Raw genomic sequence first — 19,725 nt, 5'->3', positions numbered from 1 at the left:
TTGGGATGTATGGACCCTACTGTTATATGCATACAGCCTCTTTGTTCCTTTCTGGTAAGGATTTTGAAGCCTCTAACATTGATGATGAGTTTACGTGTGAATTTGGCGGATCAGAACAAGTGTTCTTTATCGAATGTTTGATTGGGTAGTGGGTCAAATTGAGAGTTATGGATACCACCGCAAATTCAAGATGCATAAGAAGTTCAAGGCTGCAATGAAGGAATGTGTATGCTTGCATGTCTTGTTGGTTGGCGGCGTCGAAAAAAAGTTGGACCCAAGTCGCAGATAAATACAATAACCTGCTAATTTTGTAGTACTAGTGAAGAAGTATTTGGCTCAGCCCGTCTCAAACGTTTGTATAACCTTTCTTTCTAGATCCCGCATGTTGGTAGGATTTCGTGAAACTTTTGCGACCATCACATTTACTGTGAAGGTTTGAAACGGTGACACTTGTTGAGGAGCAAGACTGAATGCCCCAAAATAACTCATGACATGGTGTTGCGAGGGAGGTATCTACTGGTTGATGTATGTTAACTCCCAACTCTCAGTTGAGATTGAGGAGCATCGAGGTGAGCGGAGCTTGGGAAAAGAGTTTCAAAATGGATTAAAGAAAGTATTCATCGAAGACAGTGAAGTTTACAAGTAGTAATGAGGGATCAGTGCGGGGAAAACTCGGTGAAGGCATACGATTATGTTCTAGGATATGTTGAATCCACCAGTTGGATCTTTAAACATATGTTACACTTCATTTTTGTCCACAGCCTCTTGAAGATGGGACTTCTGGCAAGAATTTAGCATAAAAGGCGCTCGTATTTTTTTGAAGCATCATATGCTATCCAACATTACAAGCCAGCCATTTCATCGTTCTGATTCTGTGATTATCTGCTGAGTTCTATCTATCAACATGACCAAGCTCAAAAATTTACAGTCAGGTTTTCTGCTTTCTAGTCTTATAGTTCAGGCTTCGGCAGGCATATACTACGACTCAGCATCATGTAACAGTAATTGACCCGCTTTCCTCGAATCTTCGCTTTATGTCCAGGTCAACTGACAAGCAGCAGAATACCTACCACTCTTAGATCAAGGCGCCCTTGCTGCTTTCGAAATGGGCCATCTCGCTCAAATTGCTATTGGAGCTCCTGTACAGAATGATCCTAACGGCAATGTATGGGGCTTTCCTGATACTGAGAGCAGGGACTTGACGGGGAAAATCTTTGGATCGCCTGCGGAAAATTTCAGGACTTTCCTATCAATTATCAATATGTAAAAAGTAAGTGATGCACAACATTTCTCCTGATTCCCTATGTATATGCATCCACCAGGAGGTATATAAATTCGCAGAATTTCTCTCAACTTTCAAAATTCGTGACAAATTCAATTTCCAACTGTTTCCCATAAAAACAGATTCCTGAACTTTTGAATCTTTAATAAATTATTGAAATGATTCTCGATATGTCTAAGTCAAAACATCAGAAGATATTGTCACGTCAATGTTTATGGGGTCCTACCAGTCCATGCACCCACTGGTGACCTATGCTGACAGAAGTACTTTGGACGGATTTTACTACATAATGGCCAACTTTGCTGTTCCAAATTCAAATGGGAATGGATATCAGACAGCTTTTCCAGCCGATCCTATTGCTCTTGTCAATTCGGTTTTTGAGCCTTCTACTACCAATGGCCCTAATGCAAATCTCTTGACGGCAGCCGACATGGTAAAGTTCTAACTCATCCTCAGTTACATATAAATAAATCAAAAGTTAATCAAACCAATTTACAGGTAATGTACTGTGATTTGACACGCTACCGGAAAACCAGCATCGGTACTGGTGATAATGAAGTTGATTTATATGAAAGTTCATTCATTAGCGGTGACACGATGTCAACGGATGACTTTGAAAAATGCTCTAAAGAGCATCTTATAAAGTAGAAAAGCTGATTCAGATGCCGCAATGATCGATCGACTGCATATTAAGAAACCAGGGGAGGGCGTTGGGTATAGCATAGTCCAATTTTGTCCCGCGTACATTGATGTGGTAAGATCTTCTTGGTACAAAGTTTAAGGGCATGACTGGAACTTCTCTCGAATATGAAAGTGCGTTGAGTCATAAGACGCATTTTGATCTGCCGAAATTTTGGAGTATAACCTATTTGGTTTCAAAGATTGGGAAAAAATGGTACGAAAGAAAAGAGCCAGTAATTGATAAAATATCATTGTTCTGCCATACTTACAATTCTTGATTCAAGAATGCGGGTAGTTGAAACTCTCAAAAACTATGAGTTCTTAACTTGCTGACCAATGAATGCTAGGTTCATGGGCTACATTCGGTCTTGGAGCTCAGAAACTCTCTCAAGGAAATTGATTTAATAGAGATGGAACTATCACATACTTTCAACCCGCAATCCAGTACAATGCAAACAACCCGAATAATATACTAGTGGATCTCAATTGGACATCTCTTAAGAGACTACGCGCTCGAACATCCGATTCAACCAATCTCGCATCTTCAAGAAAGGTCCCCAAGAGAAAGCTCATACGACAAGTGACAGGTTTTTCTCAGACTGTTCCCCTCATAAACTCCCCAACGGCAAATTTTACTACAAATAGCAGTATGGTTCCAATTTCGGTGTCACTGGTAAAAGCATCTCAAGGCATGAGCATCCAGGTCCCATTAGATATAAATGCCAAAACTAACACTAGTTCGAATCCTTCTGTAACATTATCGCAAATCTAGAGAAACATGTCAATCTTTTCTTCCGGTCTAAGTACTGGCTATATCCCATCTTTCAGGATGTCTTCTGTATGGTTTTCGAATGCAACGACCTCTAAAGAGACTAAAATACGACTCACTTCATCGTTTGTGAATCCTCCTAGTGTTACACAATCAATTTTTCATATCATACTGTTTCACTTTCTTCTGGTGTCCCGAAATCATCAGCATCTCCGTTGCCTCTAATACCCCTCTCGGCATTGAATTCTTCGCTAAACATATATCTCAACACCTAGTTTGCCAACTAATCCTATCTCAAGTCATAGTTCCTCTACAATGCTTTTCATGAGCGATTTAACTCTATCAACAGGAGGTCATTTCAGCAATTTTTCTTTCACTACTACTCAGCCTGGTGGTTTTATCACCATCATTAGAACCAGTACCCTTGTTGTCTCCACTCCCGATCCCTCATTGCTTTTCTTGTGTACAGCTACGGATGAGATCAGCAGAACATCGTGTTCGGTCTCGATTACTCTTAAACCGACTGCGACATTTACTGTATGTACAGCTTTAATTGCTATCAATTCTTGCAAAGTATCAACTTCACCTTGGGTAGCACAGTATTAATAATAATTATTGCAGTTTCCAATATTCAAAGGTGGACACACTCCGAGTTCTTCGGAGAACATTGCTAGTATCTTTACAGCTTCCACAATTCACATTCTAAGTATCACTAAGTTGCGCGCTTTCCCGACCATAATGATCAAAAATCCTGATTAAAATTGTGATGACGATATCGAGATACCATTTGTTAAGGTCACTATTCTAGAAGGTCCTTGTGAACCTCTTCCAAAAGTTCAGCACGGTGGTCTTTTCGGTGCCGCCTTCAATCTGGCAAGTAGCCTTGTGGACGGAGTTCTTGATGACGCTTGTCACCTTGTTTTTCCTATCGTGAGAGACATAGAATTGTCCCTTCCTGGTTGGTTAACATTGGATATCTATCCGCCTCAAGAGTCCCTAATGCTTCTGTGATAATTGAGTAAACTTCCATTTCCAAAACACCAGAAGAAACTATGTCGTGGGTACCCTCTGTATATATTAGCACAAGTCAAGTCAGTGTATCCAGGAGTAGTAATATTGGTCAGCCATCTAGTTCAATCGCGTCATCACCACGAACCACTTTTTTTGCCGCACCTGCTCGCTCTTCGAAAATTGCTGTTCCATCAAGTTATGTTGCATCCACAACTACTCCAGCTATCGAAGCCACTACTCCGAACAATATGTTTCAAGTGAATTTCTGGCATGAAATCGACAATAAAAAGAAGTCAAGCGGAAATCTGTGGTACATGCAAATCGAAAAATTGGTAGATATCAATTTAAGTCATGTGGACTTATGTCAAACCAGTGGACTTTTTCTGTTCAGGACCAAAATATCACAAGTCATGATCCTCTTTCAGATCCCATCCCATATCCTGAAGGAAGTTTCGCTTTTCCCCCTAAAGCCGCTGGAGCTGGTTGCTACTATAAGGGGGGTCGATCGGCTGTGGATGATGTATTCTGTCCAGACAAGCCGACCGTTTCCTGTCAAGGAAATGTGGGTGAAGCACCAATCGTCTGTGATGGCAATACTAGTATTTGCCCTATGGTTCTTTGCGGCTTAGAAGGCTAGTTCGAACTTCTTCATTTTGCTTCATGATTCTCGGGAGACTAATTCCACTGTCAATTTTCGATTCTTTTTGGAGCATAATTTTTCCTAAGCGCTTTTCTTTTTTTCCTTATCTTGTTCAAGTCCAAGCTTGCTTTTCTCATTTGGGTTTCATTTCAGTATGAAGATTTTGCTATTGGAATCTTATGTGTGTTTGATTTTCTTTCTCGAAGTTACACTGGTCGAAAGTCATTACGATTGGAACGAATTTTATGTGGCCCGACTTCGTGTGTGGCATTACTTGTTTTTTAGACTGAGGTTTCTTTGTTTTTTCAATATACTTATACTTAAGCAAGACGACAATGCCGCAAAACATTTTTGAAATGATGATTCTCTGAAAATATTATTGCTTTCTAGACTTTAGTTACTAATTCATTTTCAACCGGGTTTCCGGATAAAAATGCGATGTATGTACGTGCCGTCACTGACTCCATAGCGGGGTAGGGGCATAAGCTACGCCTCGCTTATGTATTGTTTTTGCCGACTATATCTGTGAGACGAGTAGTAACAAATTACGAACATACTACAATGGCAGTTGTAGACAAAGTCTGACCAGGAGCAAGAATTAATACTTTTCATAATCAGTAATTAATCTAAATTATAGTAGTTTTGCATACTCGTAGATTGTGTGTATATATTCGAGAAGTGATGAGTTAGATCACGGAAATCATTGATGTGATTTGATGACTATGGCAAGCCAAACTTGAGACTATAAAGGAGAAGGGGGTATGACGCAGTTTCCCAGAATATCAAGATTTTGTCGATACTTAAAAAAAAAGAATGGTTGCTTCGAGGTTTTTCGTGGCCTGTATATACGAATCCATTTTTAATCGTGTGGATGAATATCGGTGAATACCAGAAGAAATCATTACATCGATTAGGTATGATATATTACATTTAAGGACCACATGGAGGAATGGGGATGAATAAGGAACTGTCGAAGGTAGATGAAATGCACAACTGTCAGAAGGAACCTTGGAAGTTATGGTAGCTAAATTTGTCGAGTTGACGTTCAGATAAATGAATAATCCCTGTGTATTGCCAATTTAGGTGGTGTTGCATAATTTCCTAAGGATAGGTATAGATTGATTATCCTTTGAGGCTTTCATCGCACTAGACTTGATTTCTAGCATTCGCTAATGGCCATTGCCAGCCCACTTCTTTGTAGCAACGATGTGTAAAGCTCGCTTATGAAGTGAAAAACGAGAAAGTGGGGCATTTGTATTATATGAAGTTTTACATCTGCTTGCTGAGAAAATTATAACGCTTTGAGAAGATAATATTCTATCAAATGTAGGTCAGTTCAAAGTCAGGTCGAAAGTAAGCCGGGAAGAAGGAATGTGAAGGATTCACCTGTGCATCTGAGCCGAGGTAAAATTATAGCCCGGCTACAAGAGTGAAAGGTTTAGCTAGGCTGTATTGAATGAGTTCTAGTTTTCATGCAAAAGAGAATGTGTCAAATTGAAAGACAACTGGGCTTTCCGAATCACCAACAAGAAATATAAGATGTGATTTTCTCTTAGACGCATTGAATAATCGTCCCCATTTTTTCCCCATTTCAAAATAAAAATACAAATCAAAGGAACCATGAGTAAAGTCTTTAGAAGTTATTATCTCTGGTTCTAGCAGTCTAGATAGTTCTCATTTGGGTTGTAAGTCATGCATATGCCTCCAAAACATCCCTCATGCAAGTTCGGTACCTCCGAACCTAGGGGGAAACCGAGAGCTAGGTATTGTTCTGATTTTAGTCAGCGTAGTGAACATCATAGGCATTAAGCTAGAATCCATCGTAAAGTTAAATGCTACCACTGCTTCACACAAATTACGTGTTTGTTGTGTTTGTCGCGAGGCAGGTGGATTGTAGAATATTTTAACGTTTCAGAGGCGCTCTTGAGCGAATGTTGTGTGCAGTAGACAATATTTTTCATCTGAAACAATGTTTGTGGCGGGAACCATTTTAGGAGAGACCCACTCTTTTCTTAATCGATCCCATCGTGGCTGAAGTGATTTATAAAGCGTGAGAATTATTTTGATTTACTTCACGATCCGCTGCTGCTTACATCAAAAACCCCGTAGCGCCCGTCACGAGCAATAATGCCCATCCACCAAGAAACAATCTATTCCCGGCTCCAGGAACATCATCAACCTCCTTGCTTCCATTAGTAACATTCTCCGCCCTCAGACAACTCAATCCAGCATGTGTGAACCTCGCCCCTCCATCGATATTAGCGCTCGGACTTTGAATTAGCATCATTGGCCATATTCTCGTAACCGCTTCCTCATAGAAGGTCAAGTTGGTCGAATCATGGGGATCGCTGGATTCATACATCCATGCTGAACCATCAGTTTGATTTGATGTAATGTCTGTATAAATTTATTAGCATTCATTGATGGTCTGAGGATGGGGGTGAGACATACTTTGAGCAATAGATCCAAGAAGTATCGATCCTGCACATTGGCTTGGTATGTCATTGAACGACATACCCCCACAAACACCTGTAGAATTTCTTGAGGTAGCCTTTGCTCTCGCATCTTGAATCGCAACAGTAAAGTTACTTATGCAATCGTCGGAATACAAGGCTGTGCAGTCTCCGGTATCATCTTGACCTTTCACCGTCACGTTCCTGGGCACATTTGTGAAGAGAACTACGCAAGTCTCCCATGAGGAATTGGCGGGGAAATCATTGTCTGAGGCGCTGAGTGATATCACCGTGTTCGTCACTGTTTGATTGCCGGTCCACGGGACTTCGGTGACGTTAATTTGTGTATCCCACTTAACAAATGATAGGAACATGGGGGTATCGGATGTATTGGCACCGACTAAATGGCCACTGCCAGTAGCGTTGGGCTGTTGATTGTACTGTTCGAAGTAGGAGCCATTCTGTGAGGGGCCCGACCCAGTGCCGCTGCTGGCTGTAGAATCGGATTGAGCAGAGGTTAAAGGCACAAGTAGTGCTGTTATTAATGGTAGATATGAATACATCTTGAATAATGCTGCTGGTGAGATATAAACATTTTCAAACAACTTTATATTTGTTATAGATTGAGAGCGATCTCCATCTCCATGTCATACCAAGTTTAAAGCGTCATCTCGAAATGACGTTATTCAAACAACAAGTCAAATGAGGCTCAGTACAGCCAAGACGGCTATCTAATCCGTAGGATTTGCTGACTGAATTGCGATCAAGTCAGAGTAAGCTTCGACTACTTGAAGTGAAAGTTGCTTGGATCAATATCCTCATGTACCTGAAATATGCAACCCCTACGTGGCTAAACCTCATGCTCATCTAACCGATTTCCCCACTATGTACACGTCCCTACTACATGCACGACTTTGAAAATATCAATATTATAGTTTCAAACATCAATGATATATCTTTAGAAACTTGTATAAAGCTTGTATTAGATTATTTAAAAAAGGTTCAAGCTTTTAAATACATTTAAATAACTAATTTCTTTAAAATTGATTGATCCACACTTTCTTAACAATATAGAAATAAAACCACCTCGAGAAAACAATTCCTCTCCGATACAAAACAAATGCTTTTTAGTAATTAGGAAAAGGTTTTAGTTAATTAAATCAATAAGTTAACACAAAGATTTATTCCTTTTATAAACTATATAATCAGAAATCTTACAAAAGAGATTCTAGGTAAAGAGGTGGGAAAAAAACTGGATTAGTAATTTTATCAAAAAACATTCAATATATCTTAAAAGTCAATATCTTCATTATATTAATAATTTATATATGAAAACCAATAATATTATTATATTTGATTACTTTTATAATTTGGTTTGAACTATTTTCTATTATTATTGATCTTTATTACCTAAAACTGTTATATGGATATATATATAGTAGTAAGCTATCAGGAAACAATCCCTGATACTGTGCCTTTTGGACAGATTGCGTGTGTGGCGTAGTGGTAAAGCTTACAACTCCTATTGTGTCCGCTTACGTAACAAAAACGCTCTTGCTAATGCCCCTCTTTTTTTAATTTAGTTAATAAAAGTAACCATAAAATATAATATACGACCAAAAGATATAACGTGGTTTATCAGTGCGTGGCCCATATCAGTGGGTGGCCCACTTTCACCTCAATTCGACTCCCTCATTTCAATACACGTTTTATCAACAACCTATAATGAATTCGAATAATAAAGAAGTCTGTATATTACTCACTATCATAGCTATTCAAAAAGATAAAAAGCTAAGTATTCGAAAGGCTGTAATACTATATAATATCCTACAATCAACACTACAACATAGAATTAACAGTATACCTCTTTATATAGAAATTCAATCTAAATCTCAAAATCTCTTGAAACTAGAAGAGGAAATTATTATTCAGTATATAATTGATATGAATTCGAGAGGTTTTGTATTTAAACAAAAGGGAGTAGAAGATATAGCGAATCATATTCTTGAATCTCGAGATACAAAAAGAATTGAAAAGCTCTGAGCTCATTGATTTATCAAATATTATATAAAGCTAAAAACACATTTTAAATATGTTTATAATTTTCAAAAAGCTCTCTATAAAGATTCTATATTTATTGAAAACTAGTTCCGATTTATATCAAATATGTAAGCAAAATATAATATTCTCGATTATGATTTATAGAATTTCAATGAAACAAGCTTTATGATAAGAATAATAAATACTAGTATAATTGTTATTGATGCTAAGAGATGTAGCAAAAGTAAAGTTATACAGCCAGACAATCGAGAATGGGCTATAGCGATTATATGCGGCAATAGTGAGGGAGATACTATATCTCCATTTCTGATAATTCAAGAACAGGTGCATCTTTCTAATTGGTATACAGAAATTGATTTTCCTACAGATTGGGCTATTAAACTTATAAGTAATAAGTAAACGAATAATGAGATAGGATTAGAATGATTGAAATACTTCGATAAATATACAAAAAATCGAATTAAGGGCAAATACAGAATGCTAGTGCTGGATAGGCATGAAAGTTATAAATCAATACCATTCTAGAACTATTGTAAGGAGAATAATATTAAATGTATGTGTTTATTACCGCATTCAAGTCATTTAATCTAGCCTCTTGATATTGGATACTTTAGTACCTTAAAACAAAAGTATGGTATACAAATTGAGAGGTTTATAAAAGCACATATCAATCATATCTCAAAGATCGAATTCTTTATAGCTTTCAAAGTTATATATCAATGATTAATTATAAATCAGAATATAAAATCAGGGTTTCAAGGAGCAGAATTAGTCCTATTCGATCCTGAAATAGTGCTTTCTAAGTTAGATATTCGAATCTATACATTTATTCCTTCTTCTCCCAATTCAAAATCTTGGATCTCTCAAATACCTCACAATCCTACAGAAGCACTCTTTTAATCAATATTAGTTAAATCTCGAATAACTTATCATCAATCGAGCTCTCCTATACCTTTATTTGAGACTATACTAACTTTAGCTAAAGGTACAGAGAGATTAGCATATGAGAATACACTTTTAAGTGTAAAGATTCATATACTTCGAAAAGCAAATGAAATATTAAATAAACATTGATACATAAAAAAAACCCAATTATATCAAGGAAAAATACTTACTGAACAGGAAACTACAGATATATTATCTCAACAAAAGATTAATATCCAAATTCAACACAACAAACATCAAAATAAAGGAAATTCCAATATAGAAGTATCCTCTAGTCAATACTATAACAAGTGTGGAAAGACAGATCATAATATAAGAACCTATAAAAATAATATAATAGATCCTAGATTATTAGATTTATAATAACTTTAATCAATTGATTCAAAGATTATTAAGAAATATGAATTTGAAAATGTAAATTAAGGTGAAAGTGAGCCATCCACTGATATGGGCCACGCACTGATAAACCACGTTATACAATTAGAATAAAAAGGGCTTTATGATCAGTATAAGAAGGATTATAAAGAGGATAATGAGTATTAGTGCCTATAATAAAAACAAAGTAACAAAAGCTAAACAAAATAAATCAAAAGAGTTTATTATTCTATTAACAGCTATATATACTGATGGGACAGTTCTCTTTCTCGCTTTTATTTATAAAGGAGATTCAAGGAATCTATAAGATATATAGGTTCAGGATATGGGGGAAAAGGATAAAGTCTATTTTGGAGCTTCAAGTAATGGGTAGTTATTGAATACTTTTGGTTTATATTAGCTTATAAACGTATTCGATCCTATTATATATCAAAAAGCAGGTGGAAGATATTGTCTATTTATTGTCAATAGTTATTCTAGTTATATCAATATAGAATTCCTTTCAAAATATAATAAATTAAAGATTATTGTTTTAATTCTTTTTCCTTATTTTATATATCGACTACAGTCTCTTGATGTTGAAACCTTCGATATTCTTTCAATGAATTACAGTACATTATTGAATAATTTGATATAAAATAGTAAGAGGATTGTTGGTATAATAAAATATATGTTTTGGGATACATTTAAAAAGGCTTGGGAGCTTATTTATATGAAGTATAATATTTTACAATCCTTCGAAAAAACGGGTATATATCCTATAAATAGGAGTCTTACAATCGACTATATTACTTCGAAAGCTTCTTCTACACCACTTACATCATTTAAAACTCGCAGGGATGCTCTTACTATACTGTATATATCAAAAGCAATACATAGAATGAAATTAGAATTTCGTTGCACTCCCACCCATAAGATTATTTTAAAGCTTTTTAAAACTACAATTACATTAAAAGCTGAAACTTCTATACAAAAATATAGATCTAAAGGTTTAGAAGAGGCTCTAAAGCTTGAAAAAAGGAAAAGAGTTTGTTTAAAGTATTTAAATCTTATTAAAGAGAAGAGGAATAGTACATTTTTATAATCACCTTTTGTCACGGGGTGACACTAAGCCCTTTCTGTCCTGTCCTGTCCTGCTATATATGTGAGAGTAAGGTAGAACTTCCAGTTCTACCTCCTAGTCTTTTGGGCGTTTAGCTCAGCGGTAAAGCTTCTGAATACTCCCAGAGGTGATCCCGTGACACTTTTGCTATTATTAAAACTAGAGTGTATCAAAAAGATAAAACATTTAAAAAGGAACAAGAGAAGAAAGCTAAGCTTCAAATAAAAGCTGAAAAGAAAGCTAAAAAGAAATAGAAAGAGATTGAAACAAAAAAGAGAATATTACAAAAGAAAATTGATCATTAGATTGTATGTGATACAAAAGAGGAGGTTAAAAAGACTCTAAAATCAACAAAATCTCCAATCAAAAGAGATAAAAAGTTCCCCAAAGCTTCTTCTACTATAGATCTAACATCGACAAAGACTATAGAGCTCTCTGATGCTGTAGAGGCTAATAATTCGAAGGGGAAAGAGGAGAAGGTCATATTGCGATCTAGTAGAGGGCGAGCACTACGAGTTCCATCGAAATTCAAAATCTGAAGATTTTATTATGTTTTTAGATAGTATTATATCTTGTCATTTATCAATTAAATTGCTAGCTCTTTATCTTATAAATTGGAATTCTTATTAATTTTTAAAGTTATTCAAAATGGGTGATCGAGATCGTGCATATAGCAGGGACGTGCACGTAGTAGGCAAATCGGTTAATGATCGGCACTCGTATTCTTGAATCTAACCCGAGATCCTACTGCATCGGGATTCGCCAAGCTTATCTTGACGTGAAATTGAATCATGCGGAGCGGCTCTCTACTGTACTGTAGTACCAATAACAGGGATCCTCTTACCGCGCACGTTCACGACAATGGTCATCACGCTTATACACGTGACTGAGGCTTGTGCACCGATAATCAAATCAATACAACAACCTGAGCTCCTGGGGTACCTCGCTGTATTCCAGCATTTGATAAAGAAAGAATGGGCAAAGCTAGGTACTAATAGTCAAAGCTGTATTAATGCTGATACTTATCAAAGGGAGAACACGCTTGGAGAAGATAAGTGCTCAAAGATCACAAAATATCGTATCTGCACGTGATCAGATGAGAGAATAATTGAATGGTCGATGGTCTATGCGTCTTCCCGGAACTTTTGATTCGCCGGTCCCGATGTTATGCTTTTCACTGCCTCCCGACAAATGCGACGAACCAAGCTTCATCAGCGGTATTTTGGGTGTTTCTGGTCGGATTGCATTACACTCGATGCAGCCACCGTGATTTAAATACGATTCGAGATTCTATGACGTCTCTGTTGCTCTCAGTTTGAAGTGTTGTCGAAGTCTAATTCAAACTTTAAATCGGCCCGTCAAAATTGAGCTTGTGATCATCCGAGACATCATTCTCTTGTCAAAACATCACCTCGATGACTTGCTTGAGCCCGATGACCTTGCTGGCGATATTTGTCGAGGAATACAACTCGAGAAGCTATCATTTTATGTTGTGAATGATTTCCCCATGTAAACACTGTGTTTCATACCCCACAATCTTGGAAGCGGGTTCCCCAGCGGGAATCTCGCCAGGGGTGATATATGGCCATACAAAGGAGCCACATTATTTCGGATTGGGATGCGTAGTGAACGTGTTCAGTGCACCCTTATTCATGTAGGTGCAAAGGCTTATGATGATATCGACAAGCTGACGGTGTGGCTATTCGGAGGTTATATTCCCATGAGACTGGGTCCTCATGTACAAAATTCTCCGACCGCTTAGCTAGTAGAGAAAGTTTAAAGCCACCTCAGATTTTGTTCTAGCCGTATAATTGAGCGCTCGAGGTAGGTACGCATGATACGTCTTCTGTCTTCCAGTCCATAACTTCCCACTTATTATGATTTCATGGAACATCTGCTCGTTTTGAAGTCAGTGGCATTCTAGAACTTGGTGCTGGAAACGCGCGTTTGGAATTCTCAAAGTTTAACATCGACTAAAACGCCAAGATTACGACGTAGTCTTTCATCTTCGCTATCTAGTACTTTATTCTAGGGCGAAATATAGGGAGTCGCGTGCTATTAGTTATTCATTTAATTATTCACAGCGCTACACAGAATTCATGACCATATCAGTTCACCCAATGGTGGTGGAGCGTCTGATAAATCTATCTTTAGTGTGTTGATTCAATCTGATAGTGAATAACTTTCTGTGCTCTCGTGGCCACCCCTACAATCACCGAGGAGGTACAATGTCGGTTAATGTAGATTACTGTCCTTAGGCGGGAAAACATCTAGATTACAAAAGGACCTGCTTCTGTCCTTCTCCCCATTTGATTATACATCCATTCCAACCATAACACACCTTCTTAACAAGCAAAGTCAATCACCAAACCACGACCTTCTATAACTTTACTCAGAATACTTGACGGTCCTGAGAAACACGATGGTCTCGGCCACTCCTTTCTGGAAGGCAATTCTGCTAATATTCGCTGCAACTTTTGCTATTGCAGCTCCAACATCTCATAGTGCATGTTCTCTCGAGCGAAAAGATTCGTACAATGGCAGACTTGTCTTCTGTCACTTCATGGTACGTAGACACTGAAGTTCTCTTCGAGGCTTCTTCTTGATCGGGCGGTATCACTCAACTTATTGCTTTACTAACATATGATTTAGATTGGTATTGTAGGTGAGCGTGTAGGTCCTCAAGATTACGACTCGGATATGCAGCGTGCCAAGGCCCTTGGTATCGATGCCTTTGCTCTCAATATTGGAGTCGACCCATATACCGATACTCAACTCGCCTTTGCATATCAATCTGCCGCGAATAATGGGATGAAAGTTTTTATTTCCTTCGACTTCAACTGGTGGAATCCATCAAGTCAGGCAACACAGATTGGACAAATGATTGCAAAATACGCAGCTCTGCCAGCGCAACTCTTCGTTGAGGGCAAGGCGTTTGCTTCCTCGTTTGCTGGTGATCAGCTTGATATTGCTGCCCTAAGAGCTGGAGCGGGTATTCCAATTTTCTTCGCTCCCAATTTCCATCCAGAGATGGGAACAAACTTCGGCACTATTGACGGCGCTTTAAATTGGCTGGTGAGTACTCATTCTTCCCCATTTAAAGCAAATCTAAATCCTTTCAGGGATGGCCCAATGATGGAAATAATAAGGCACCTACTCCTAGTCATAACGTCACTGTCGAAGCCGGTGATGCGGCCTATATTGAAGCACTAGCTGGAAAGCCTTACATCGCACGTATGTATAGACAGTCAGAATTGAGAGATAAAAATTAACATTATTGCTAGCGGTTTCTCCGTGGTTCAGCACTCATTTTGGACCAGTGAGTTTTCCCTATTGATAAAATCAATTATAATACTAACAGCCCTGAAGGAAGTACCCTACAGCAAGAACTGGATTTTCCCATCCGACCTCTTATGGTTTAATCGTTGGAATGAAATCCTGACACTCGGGCCCCAATTTATCGAGATTGTAACTTGGAATGACTATGGCGAGTCCCATTACATTGGTCCCTTGGATTCATTACATTTTGATGATGGAAATTCAAAATGGGTCAATGATATGTAAGTACAATTTTCTGTTTCGAGACAAATAAGTACTGACATTTTAAGGCCTCATGATGGTTGGTTAGATATGGCTAAGCCATACATTGCTGCATACCATGCGGGTGATTCTTCTCCAAACAAGTATATCACCTCTGACCAACTTGTTTACTGGTATCGGCCCAACCTACGAACTCTTGATTGCGATGCTACAGATACCACAATGGTACCTGCTAATAATGCTAGTGGAAACTACTTTCAGGGTCGACCAAACGGCTGGGAAGACATGCAAGACTCGGTATTTGTCGTTGCGATGCTTACAGAGCCAGGAATTGTTACAGTAATATCCGGAGATAATGTTCAACAGTTCAGTGCACCAGCTGGAGCTTCAGCGTACCAAGTTGATATGCAGGTCGGCAAGCAACAATTCTTCCTTCAACGTGGTACTGAGATTGTATTGGAATCTGTTAGTCGTCATGACGTCACAGATGTTTGTATTTGTGGTATTTATAACTTCAACGCATATGTAGGAACTGTACCAGACAGTGCAGCTGGCCCACTTCTTCACGATGGCTTGGCGTCTTTGACAGCTGGACTTCATGTTAGTACATGTAGCGCAACTCCATCATTGCCTACTGGTTTCATCAGGCCAACAATGACACCGCCTGGAGGAGGAACTCCTGTTCCACCTACTACAACCAAGCCTTCGACTACGACGCCACCAACTGCTACTCCACCAACTACCACCCCACCAACTACCACTCCACCAACTACCACTCCACCAACTACCACTCCACCAACTACTACTCCACCAGTCACGACTCCACCTACCACTACTAAGCCTTCCACAAATACGTAAGTGTTTTTCCTTACTGTATTTTTTACTGTTTTTCTATTGTTTTTCTTATTGTTCCTCGATATCTAACACGAATACAACAGCACAAGCTCCACGACCTCATCTGTACCATCCGGGACATGCGTCGCAGGAATCGGAGCTGAAAATTTCATCGGCTTATGTCAATTCTCATGCAATTTCGGTTATTGCCCATCTCCTTGTAAATGCACCAGCTACGCTGCAACTGGTATTGCTGCTCCTCCGTTAACCAACACAACTGGTTATCCTCTCGCAGGCGAAGATCCATCGGCCTACGCGGGTCTGTGCAATTTCACTTGTAACCGCGGTTATTGTCCTCCTAAAGCCTGTACTTATAACAAGGACGGCTCTCCTATCGCATCCCCCGCTCCTGTACCAGCCCCTACGACAATCATAACTTCCACCATTTCCAACTCCACCACCACAACCAAAACGAGCGCAGCACCATCATCCCCAACCGGCACCAAATATTGTGTCGAAGGAACTGGCCCCGGGAATTATCTTGGTCTATGCGAATTCAGTTGCATGTACTCTTATTGTCCTCCAGGACCATGCACATGTACAAAATATGCAGATACACCTATCCAAGCACCTCCAGCCAATAGTCCACCGGGAAGACCATTACCCGGTGAGAATGATAGCTATTTGGGTCTTTGCAGTTTCTCTTGTAATCATGGGTATTGCCCTCCTACTGCTTGTGCTTCTGGTTAAGCAAGAGTGGTCTGAGCGGTTGACAGTTGGGATTCTCGGGTAGAGATTACGAGAAGCAATGGATTGCTTCGATTATGATTCTTATGATATACGATTATGAGTAGGGCGTTAGCGTTTGCTTGCGGATTTCAGGGAACTGTACATTTATGGGAGGAAAGGCTCCTTGGTGCCTATATACTTGCGATAGTTTTAGGTATACAGAAATAGGACTTATGATAATGACCCGAATATGAGCATTTTATGTCTTAAAAACACTGACTTTTTCGTGAAAAAAGATATAAGAATATTCTGAATGTTTTCAACATTTCAATTCATTCAATTCATTTCGGAACAAATGAATATAGTCCTATGAATTATTTATCCGCAATAGTTTCGAATATAAAGGAATTCGATTCTTTGAGTAAAAACAAAGTATGCGGGCATCAAAATTTAGATTATAATATTTCGAGAATCATATAATTCGTTAAAATGAATGTGTCTTTAGAACTATAAGAACAAAAATGTTGTTCTCTTATAAGCTCAAAGGTCTTTTGACACGGGTTCAGATCGTAGTCATGTAGACGCCTTAAGCATCCACATTCCACGTAGTCCGCGCCCCCTGACTCCTTCTACCTCTTCGTAGCATATCATAACTCTACCCTAGCACCCATCTCTTGCACCTTGATACTTTGTTTCTTCTCAGGCCAACTATCCAAAAGTGCCTCCTCCCCTGTCAAGGTGAAACTCCACTCGTCCTTACCATCAATATCCACCACGACTTTATAATCACCCGGATACAAAATCAAATCTCCATTCCAATCCCCTCTTGCCAAGCTGGCAAGATTCAAACTTACTTCCGCAGTTGCATCCGCACCTCCAGTAATATCATGCAGCCTCGTATATGCGACTAATGATTTCTTAGGATGTGGTGCTGGTCCAGAGGTTCCATTCAAGAAGAAAAGAGCCACGTAATCTGATGTTGTGGTACCGGTGTTGGAGACGGTGATGGGAATTGTGAGGAAAGGTGTTAGATCTTTATAATTCGACGCATTTGCGAGTAATTCGGAGATTTCGAACGTATTGTTGGATGAAGGAGGAGTAATTTTGACATCAAATGTTGTGTATTGCAATCCATATCCGTATTCAAAAGCTGGCGTTCCGTCGTACCATTTGTAAGTTCTTCCAGGATTGAATCTGCTAGGTTGTAGGTTCATATCTGTCATCTTGACTTGGTCCACGTAGTTGCTGGGATATTGGGTAATAGGTAAACGACCTGCTGGTGCTGTTTTCCCGGTGAGGATGTTGAAGATAGCGGTTCCACCATCTTGACCAGGGTAGCCGGCCCAAAGTAGTGCATTGACTCCAGTATTTGAGAGGAGGGAGGAGGAGTCTACCATGCAGCCCATTTGGGAGACGATGAGGGGAGTAGAGATGTTGGCAAGCTGATTAATTAAAGATAGTTGAGTTGAAGGCCAGGAGATATATGTTCGGTCCTATCACCAATAATGTTAGTTAAATGAAGAAGTCTTTTTTTTCTGTGGCACATACAATCTCTTCTGCCTCAATGGAATTATCTATTCCGCCAACGTATATGACGAGATCAGCGCTTTGTGCGGCAGATAAAGCTGCGGAAAATTCTGTTGTATTTTGAGAATCGATATCTGCACCCTGTACATACGTAACTTTGAATCCTGCATTTTGTGCTGCAATCAATGGAGAACGTAAGTATGGAGCTGTACCATAGTAATTCCCCTGCATTTGTTTCGTGGCATTAGCCAATGGCCCAATCAATACCACATTCGTGATATTCGATTTCAGTGGAAGCAGTCCGTCATTCTTGAGTAGAACAATTCCATCTTCCGCTGCCTGCAGTGCGAGTTGTTGAGCGGCGAGTGTGGAGACGTTATCCCAGCTAATTTGGCGATATGGCTGAATAGATGGTGGATCAAAGTATCCGAGTCGAACTAGGGACGCATAGCGACGGGTGAGAGATCTGTCAAGTGTAGATATATTGTATAGACCTTGTTCATATGCTGATTTCAAGTAGGTTGGCCAGAAGGTACCACAATCAAGATCGGTCCCTGCATTTAGTGCATCTGCGGCTGATTGCTCGGGAGCTATTGTGTAATTGTGAGAATCCCAGATAAATTGGAGAGCACCACAATCGCCTAATCTGATTAGTATTTCTGTACTTCTATGAGAAACAAGAGCTTGACATACCAGTTACCCACTGGTCTTCTTCCGTCCATCCCCAGTGTTCCCTCAAAAGCGTTTGCAACAACCAATCATCCGCACATGTCGGGACCCCATTCACTGCGTTATAACTACACATAACGCTCTGAACATTTGAATCTCTGGCACACTGCTGAAAGGGGGGCAGATAATAGTCTCTAAGATCTTGAGATTTGATAATAGCATCAAATCCATATCTTATAACTCCATCACTTTCCTCAAGATCATAACCTGCAAAATGTTTGCAAGTCGCTACTCCTTTCTTGTAGGGTAGATCATCAAGTCCACCTTGAAGTCCAGTTATGAGAGCATTCACATAGCTAGAAGTATGAAATGGATCTTCGCCAGGAGTTTCTTGACCACGACCCCATCGAGGATCTTTGTAAGGGTTGATGTTAGGAGTCCAAAAGTTAAGGCCAAATCTATTAGCGTTGTTGAAAGCTCTTGCTTCTGTAGAGACCTGAGTGGCTACTTTGTGAATTAAGTCATCGTCGAATGTGGCTCCCATCAAGATTGGTTGAGGAAACGACGTCGAGTAAGAGAAATTGGAACCAGCAGCTGCAAAAGTGGCCCCAGGACTACGAGCGACGCCATGGAGTGCTTCATTCCACCTATTCAAATGTCTTTTAGCAGGATAATAGAGGAAGTCTTAACAAGACCTACCATTCGTATGATGGAAGCCCTATCCTTGGAACTCCAGGGCTTGTGTTCCCCGTATTGTTGACTTTCTCGGCGAAGGTAAATAATGATATCAGCTAAGAAATATCAATATGACGTGACCTGTGACGCATTCATGACTTCTACTTACCGCTGCAGCTCTTGTGTAGGGATCTGAAGTCGTATCACATACTGTGTTATTGGCCAACTAGTTCGTCATTTGTAAGTAGAAGCACATCACAGAATGAAGTTCGTTGGAATTCGGTACTAACAGGACCGTTCACACAGTCTGGGAATTCATGTGCAACAACACCAGTGATTCCAATGGTCCCCAGTATTTTAGAGGTCTTCATGATGCACAAAACAATGATGATTGAATTAAGAAACTGAATGAGTGCTTGTAGGATGAACACT

The 19,725-nt window shown here is 39.3% G+C and overlaps 5 protein-coding genes across 5 annotated transcripts; 3 read left to right on the top strand and 2 right to left on the bottom strand.

Annotated features, from left to right (window-relative positions):
- Nucleotides 1–904: 904 nt before the first annotated feature.
- On the top strand, nucleotides 905–1,267 carry EAF02_007175 (uncharacterized protein; the record flags this gene model as incomplete). The annotated part of the gene is made up of 2 exons (XM_038903223.1): nucleotides 905–1,001; nucleotides 1,062–1,267. 2 exons carry the CDS (start codon nucleotides 905–907, stop codon nucleotides 1,265–1,267), a joined length of 303 nt encoding a protein of 100 aa, XP_038756702.1.
- Nucleotides 1,268–3,784: 2,517 nt separating this feature from the next.
- Nucleotides 3,785–4,380, top strand: EAF02_007174 (uncharacterized protein; the record flags this gene model as incomplete). The annotated part of the gene is made up of 2 exons (XM_038903222.1): nucleotides 3,785–4,075; nucleotides 4,135–4,380. 2 exons carry the CDS (start codon nucleotides 3,785–3,787, stop codon nucleotides 4,378–4,380), a joined length of 537 nt encoding a protein of 178 aa, XP_038756701.1.
- A 1,685-nt stretch (nucleotides 4,381–6,065) lies between these two features.
- Nucleotides 6,066–7,588, bottom strand: EAF02_007173 (uncharacterized protein). The gene is made up of 2 exons (XM_038903221.1): nucleotides 6,835–7,588; nucleotides 6,066–6,780 (listed from the first exon to the last, which is right to left on the bottom strand). Exons 1-2 carry the CDS (start codon nucleotides 7,397–7,399, stop codon nucleotides 6,473–6,475), a joined length of 873 nt encoding a protein of 290 aa, XP_038756700.1. The 5' UTR covers nucleotides 7,400–7,588; the 3' UTR covers nucleotides 6,066–6,472.
- Nucleotides 7,589–13,741: 6,153 nt separating this feature from the next.
- Nucleotides 13,742–16,443, top strand: EAF02_007172 (uncharacterized protein; the record flags this gene model as incomplete). Its single annotated transcript, XM_038903220.1, has 7 exons — nucleotides 13,742–13,885; nucleotides 13,972–14,394; nucleotides 14,442–14,553; nucleotides 14,604–14,638; nucleotides 14,689–14,879; nucleotides 14,928–15,713; nucleotides 15,798–16,443. The coding sequence occupies 7 exons, from the start codon at nucleotides 13,742–13,744 to the stop codon at nucleotides 16,441–16,443; spliced, it is 2,337 nt and encodes a 778-aa protein (XP_038756699.1).
- A 626-nt stretch (nucleotides 16,444–17,069) lies between these two features.
- Nucleotides 17,070–19,664, bottom strand: EAF02_007171 (uncharacterized protein; the record flags this gene model as incomplete). Its single annotated transcript, XM_038903219.1, has 6 exons — nucleotides 17,070–17,915; nucleotides 17,971–18,590; nucleotides 18,643–19,265; nucleotides 19,318–19,409; nucleotides 19,463–19,519; nucleotides 19,584–19,664. 6 exons carry the CDS (start codon nucleotides 19,662–19,664, stop codon nucleotides 17,070–17,072), a joined length of 2,319 nt encoding a protein of 772 aa, XP_038756698.1.
- Nucleotides 19,665–19,725: the final 61 nt, after the last annotated feature.

This window comes from Botrytis sinoallii (assembly GCF_014898435.1).
Source record: "Botrytis sinoallii strain Bc 23 chromosome Unknown BSIN_012, whole genome shotgun sequence".
NCBI lineage: Eukaryota > Fungi > Ascomycota > Leotiomycetes > Helotiales > Sclerotiniaceae > Botrytis > Botrytis sinoallii.
The sequence above is the reverse complement of the archived record's forward strand: the minus strand, read 5'-3'. Positions and strand labels throughout refer to the sequence as shown.